The 6,830-nt window shown below is 35.3% G+C and overlaps 1 protein-coding gene across 1 annotated transcript in view; it reads right to left on the bottom strand.

Moving 5' to 3' along the window:
- The window catches only part of LOC135202661 (GDP-L-fucose synthase-like), a 6,833-nt gene extending 4,522 nt beyond the window's left edge, over positions 1 to 2,311 (bottom strand). The window contains exons 1-3 of the mRNA XM_064232154.1: positions 2,168 to 2,311; positions 753 to 867; positions 110 to 238 (exon numbers count right to left, since the gene is read on the bottom strand). Coding sequence (XP_064088224.1) covers positions 110 to 238; positions 753 to 867; positions 2,168 to 2,310 — 387 coding nt within the window. The 5' untranslated portion in view covers position 2,311. The remainder of the gene's footprint in view (positions 1 to 109; positions 239 to 752; positions 868 to 2,167) is intronic.
- Positions 2,312 to 6,830: the final 4,519 nt, after the last annotated feature.

Raw genomic sequence — 6,830 nt, 5'->3', positions numbered from 1 at the left:
CCCCGTATAGAAATGGAAAAGCTGAAAGCAAAGAAGAAGAAAATCGAAAATCTCGCACACAAGCATAAACACGCACACAAACTTCCCGTTTTGTTTTATTGTCTCTCACCATTGTTTCATCAATGGGGTAAGTCGTCTGGTCAGGAAAAACGCAGGTGGAGAGGCACGACACGACCTTTTCTACTCCCATCTCCTTGCATGAGTCCAGGACGTTATCGTTGATGCGGATGTTAAAAGTCTTTTCGAAGAGAAAGTGAAGTGGTTCGTTACTTTCTTATAAAAACTAATTTGTAATGTAGAAATACAGGTCATATCTCGGGTACCGAAAAATTGCTCAACATCTATAAGAAGATCATAGAACAGACCTTTGGTGCTTCAAAACCATGTAATGCCTCTGCTAAACAACTAAGGAAACTTATTCAAGCCAACTGGTGGAGAAAACCTCGTAAACCTGCCTTCACTTTTTAGATGAAATCTAAACATTTTCATCTTAAGTAAAACTGAAGATGTTTTTATTCAAAGCAAAGCACTAGAATGGTGGTTGGTATTCTAAGATTTGCTGAAAATGTGGACTTGAAGATGAACAACCTCTTAAATATCTAAGATAATGATTATAAAATTATCCATTAATAAAAAACAAATTGACAAAAGTTACAACGTCCTGCAAGTGAATAGGTCATTATTATGAGGAGCTGGTCTACCTATCATCTAATTAAGGAAAAGAAGCTTTCAAATATGCGTTCAGAACTCACCAAAAAGTCACAGTTGACCCTTAGATGTTTGTATAATCCTCCAACCATAGCAGCTAGATGAACAACATGTGTCGGGTTGTACTTTTTTATGATAGCACGGGTTTCCTCTGGATCTCTAGATGATAGATACTGATATGTTAGCTTCTTGGAAAAGTCCCAAGAAAATACTAATTATTAATTGATGGTCTTCAGTGAAAGAATTTGAGCAATGATGGTTTTGGCTAATGCCAGGATAGATAACTGAGAAGGAAAAATATAACATCCACACTGCAATAGGCATCTTTGAAGATGCCAATGAACGATTTTGAAGGTATGTATAAAGAAATCCTCTTCTACCAGCAACTAATAATTGTGTGCTGTAGATGAGAACATTACCCACAAGATCCCATATCCCCCTTTCACCTTCCTCAAAGCAGAATGTAAAGAGTTCTTTGAACCTAACGTGTTAGGATGCTAATGACCTCCAATTTATCTAGAGGGATAGATCATTGGGGACCCTCCCTTCATTACATAAGCAGTCCAAACTTCAAGAAGGTATTCTGCAACAGTCTGTGTCAAGCCCCACCGAGCACAGCAAGTACTCAGAAATATCCAAGGGGAACACCATGGGTACCTTTTCCTGGTGGAATCTTTCCCATAGCTCAACCAAGGACACAAGAAAATCGACAGCAGATCAGACTGATCATGAATAAGTGGTCAGGAGAGGTAGCGAATCAAAGGAGAGCAGCTGATGAATCTTTTCATACAAGGGCAATGCATCCACGATGCCAAGGGAAGAGGCACTCTGGAAATCATCAGATAAAACACTTCTGCCACATATACGAATGATAGTTGTCAAGATTACATATTAAATTAATAATTCAGCCCTTTTCCAGATACCCTGAAAAGATAAAGCACCAGCAACCACTTTAGATATAAAACAGATATCTGCCCTCACTCCCAAGTTGGTATGATAGCCAGTCACCTCTCCAAATGGTCATTGTGAAACGTAAGTTGAACAGTTCACAGGAAATAGCAAAAAACGTAATGAAAAGCCCTCGATGCATTAGTAAATTCTAAAAAGGAGATAATCGATCTTCTTTCCATCATCAGGCCCCCCTTTGCTAACCGTGGTGCTGAACACCAGGCCAATGAAGATGACCATAGATGCAAGCCACTCTGCATCCCCCGCGCCCAGCCCCAACTACTAATCCTCCATAAGGATGATCTGAGAGAAGAAGAAGGCCTGTATGCACTTCATTATTAATCAGAATATGACCAAAGGCAACGCTTCAACTGGAACATCCAAAACAAGATAAGTATATATTTTTCATGCCATCCAAAGAGACGCTCATTATACATCATATAAAAGAAATTATGGAGTTATTGCTGTTCAAATGGGAATTTCTGGAAATAAGAATCATCATGACACCCACCTCAGATCAGCATCCTTTGAGGAGAGGAAAATCCACTTCTCATCAGGACGGTTTTCTTCCTCTGACACTTTCTTCATGGCTTGCCCCACCAAGCCGGACCCACCTGTTACCAAAACCACCTTTTGCTTGCTCTTAGCGTCCATTGCTTTGCTGAAAAAAAGGGAAAAATATTACTTACCCGGGCGTGTAACTAACATCTTACCTCCTGTTCTAGATACGCAGGCATACTTGGGTCGGTAGCAGTCACAATCTTGCTGCAGTGCAAAGGTTAAAATCCTAATTTGAAGGAAACTTCTCCATTTAATCCTACTTAGGATTTAAGGCTTATGCTGATGTTTCTATCCAAAATCTGTAAGGTGATCGGAAGTACACACACACAAAACACATATATATACTATAATATATACATATATATATATATATATATATATATATATATATATATATATATATATATATATATATATTCTTCATCGCTGGAGGGCTAATTCTTGATGAAATAGGTACGGGGATACGGAGGGACATGGCACATTACATGATTCTTTACTGTTAGCGACGTTCGAGACAAAGTCCCATCTTCAGGCTAAAGGCAAGAAATAAACATTACATCAATACCAAACAATTAGGAATGTTAACGTAAAATTATTATAAATTAAAGTATTTCTAAGTAAAATTACGAATTAAAAAATCTCAAAGAATGAGTATTACATCAATACATAACATATTCAAGAAAATGGAAATGTAAAATCATAAAAAAATAGAATATTTCTAAGTAAAATTACGAATAAAAACATTAAAAAGAATATATATATATATATATATATATATATATATATATATATATGAATATGAAAAAATATTAAAAATGAGGAAAATACCTTGCTCAAGCAGAGTCCTGCCGTTCCGTGTCAGGACGGTGGAAAAAGTCAAGAAGAGGCAAAGAACAAAGTGACGTGTCTTTATGCTATATGCAAAGGTACTGAGGTAGTATGGTTGTTAAGTGAAGGTACCAGTTTCTTAATTGCCAAACTTTCAAGAACGAGGAGGTGGTGTTCATATGGTGACGTCATAACGACCTTAAAGTTGTTATAATATATCTCTTCCCTGCAGATTCTGGCGTGATTCCTAATGTTTGATTGTTCAGGGGTGGATAATTTGCTGCCCGTTCGAATGCTCATAGAGATGTAAGTTACCGAACGGGCAGCAAATTATCCACCCCTGAACAATCAAATATTAGGAATCACGCCAGAATCTGCAGGGCAGCGATAGATTATAACAACTTTAAGGTCATTATGACGTCACCATATGAACACCACCTCCTCGTTCTTGAAAGTTTGGCAATTAGAAAACGGTACCTTCACTTAACAACCATACTACCTCAGTACCTTTGTATATAGCATAAAGACACGTCACTTTGTTCTTTGCCTCTTCTTGACTTTTTCCACCGTTGCTTGAGCAAGGTATTTTCCTCTTTTTTAATATTTTTTTATATTTATTATTTATATATATATATATATATATATATATTATATATATATATATTCTTTTTAATGTTTTTATTCGTAATTTTACTTAGAAATATTTTATTTTTTATGATTTTACATTTCCTTTTCTTGATGTTATGTATGATGTAATACTCATTCTCTGAGATTTTTTAATTCGTAATTTCTATTCAGAAATACTTTAATTTATAATAATTTTACGTTAACATTCCTAATTGTTTGGTATTGATGTAATGTTTATTTCTTGCCTTTAGCCTGAAGATGGGACTTTGTCTCGAAACGTCGCTAACAGTAAAGAATCATGTAATGTGCCATGTCCTTCCGTATCCCCGTACCTAATATATATATATATATATATAGATATATATATATATATATATATATAGATATATAGATATATATTATATATGTATTATGTATATATATATATATATATATACATATATTATATATACATATACATATTATGTATATCGATATATATTATATATATATATATATATTATTTATATATAATATATTATATTATACTATTTTTCACTCCCCTAACAGACGCAAGTAATCTAGAAGAATATACCAGTGGCCGGATATAAAGTCACAGGATAAATGTTGCAGAAAAAAAGTCACAATTTTGGCTGGGAAAGAAAGTCACCTAAATTTATGGTGGGCGTTAATAAAGTCACATGGAAACATTCACAATGTTTCGTGAGGGTCATTATCTGTATGATATTTACAGTCTTTTGTTTATGTTTCTATGGTCATCCTTCAACGGGCTTGTACTAAACACGTCGTAAATGGTGGGTACATACTGAATTAAAACAAAAAACAAAAACAAAAATCCACTAAACTGGCCGTTAAAGTGGCTACACGGATACACACCAGGTTAAAAAAAAAATCCCGTAGGGTCACTTTCTACGAAAGATTAGTGATTTTTTTCCTCTGTGACTTTCTTTTTTTACCTGTGACTCTTATTACTTGGATTCAGTATATCAACCACCAATCACAAATGTTATGTACTGTAGATACTTCGAAAACTGACGAGACGTAGAAACGCAAGAGCAATATCGACTCGACTTTAATACAAATCAGTTTTCACAAGTGCACGACCGCGTTGATAACTGAATGGCGAGCGTGTCCCTTTTCCAGCACTGCTGAAGGTAGAATGAAATTCATTGCGTGTTACAGATACTGAAAGGTGTTCAGGCCAGGCTAAGGGAAAAACATTCCTCCCGTTTCACAACATGTGTGTGATTTTGCAATTATCCAGTAACATCTGGTCAGTAGATGTCGTGCACGATGTCATTTGAATTTGAAATTTGCTAGCGTTAAGATTTGAAAAGTAGAAGCCATTTCAACTCGAGCAAAGTTATGTCTATATGATAACATATTACGAAAAACTTTGTAACTTAATGAAGAAGGTAAACAAATAAATGATAGGAAATACTTTCAGAATTAGAATAATGCCTGTGGAACTTCCAAATTAATTAGTCTTTTCATTACCGAGTTATATTACCCCAGCAAATAGAAAATGGTCCGGGAGTTATTGAAGAGAGAGAGAGAGAGAGAGAGAGAGAGAGAGAGAGAGAGAGAGAGAGAGAGTACAAATATGACGAAATGGGGAGATTATTTCGATTTGCAGTTACAGACTTAAATAAAAATTAAACTTGAAGACATCTGTTTAGATATGTTCGTGGTATACTTTCAGAGTGCTATATATATCCTGGTTACGTATAAATCACCATTATTATTATTATTATTATTATTATTATTATTATTATTATTATTATTATTATTATTATTATTATTATTATTATTATTATTAAAACAGAGAACAAACATGTGAATACAGATCACAGAATACAGAGAACATAACAATCAGTAAAAAAATCAATTGATGTCTGTCTCTGGTGGAGTTTTCATATCAAAAACTTACCACAAATCAAGCTTCTACAGCATTCCGCATAAAATTGCTAATCTGCGAGCTGCCTTTGACTTTCCATTTAGCCATTATATTCGCAGTTTCTCTCCTCTTTGTTCGCAATAAATTCCATTCATATACGCAAGTTTCATCAAACAATCATCCTTCATTCCCTTTGCGTGGCCAAACCACCTAAAACCAGTCAGATCCACGAAATGCTATTATTCCTATATTGAATTATACGTTCCTGAAAAGAATGGCTGGGAAATTGCCGACCGCCCTGTGGTGAACAGCACAAATGTTTTCTTCTTTTTTTCTTCTTCCTTTCTTTTCCACATAATTACATTTTGTGAATAAGCTCCACTTTTTTTTTCTTTTATTCAAACTCCATTTAGATATTTTTGAATGGCAGATGTGGAAACTTGTCAACAGTGACTTGGGAGTTGAAAAGAAATGCTTGGATGAAGCACCGATTTTATATTTAAGGGAATTGTGACAAGTGGACAAGAAGACAAATTCTGTTTCTTTGAAGGAGATAAGGGCTTTTATTTGCCTTTGATTACATGAATGGCGATTAAATAGACGTTTATTGGTTTTTTAAGATATGGGAAAACCCTTTCATAGCCATTTCCTCAAAAGTATTATACCGTATCGGAACATACCCCTTATTGGTAAGCCCTGTGAATGCTTGAGAAGTTCATCACAAAAATGACTTACCAGGCAAAACAGCGCAGACCTGAAGGTGAAATTACTCCATGTCCTCCTCAGCCAGCTTATCACCCCTAGGGAAACAACAAATGGCCCCCTAACTTCAATAATTCACAGAAAGATCATCAGTGTACCAAGCTTCCTCCTCCCACCCAACAATGCCAGTCACCCAGACCTGATCCTGGGTAACGAGTACCCCCTGCCCATCACCCACTTCGGAGTTGGATAGAAAACTCGACTACTGGTTTCACCAAACCCTCAACCAAGACACATAAGTTCAGTTAACGACCAAAAATGAAGTAATTCATTCGTGCATAATCAATTCTTTTAAAAGTTAACAACTATGTTCTTTTTTTAAACCATCCCGTTAAAAATGCTTGAATTCATTACAAAATAGTGAATAATGCAGACCTGTGCAGCTCTTGCTCTGCTGTTGCCACACCACATTATATTTATCCAGTAATGTCAGCAGGCAATGTCACAGCATTTTTCATCTTTTTTTATACATTTTTAGTTATTTGTTTACCTACTCGTT

Source organism: Macrobrachium nipponense, chromosome 33, assembly GCF_015104395.2.
Source record: "Macrobrachium nipponense isolate FS-2020 chromosome 33, ASM1510439v2, whole genome shotgun sequence".
NCBI classification, from domain to species: Eukaryota; Metazoa; Arthropoda; class Malacostraca; order Decapoda; family Palaemonidae; genus Macrobrachium; species Macrobrachium nipponense.
Note: the sequence above shows the minus strand (reverse complement) of the source record. Positions and strands in the feature narration are given on the sequence as shown.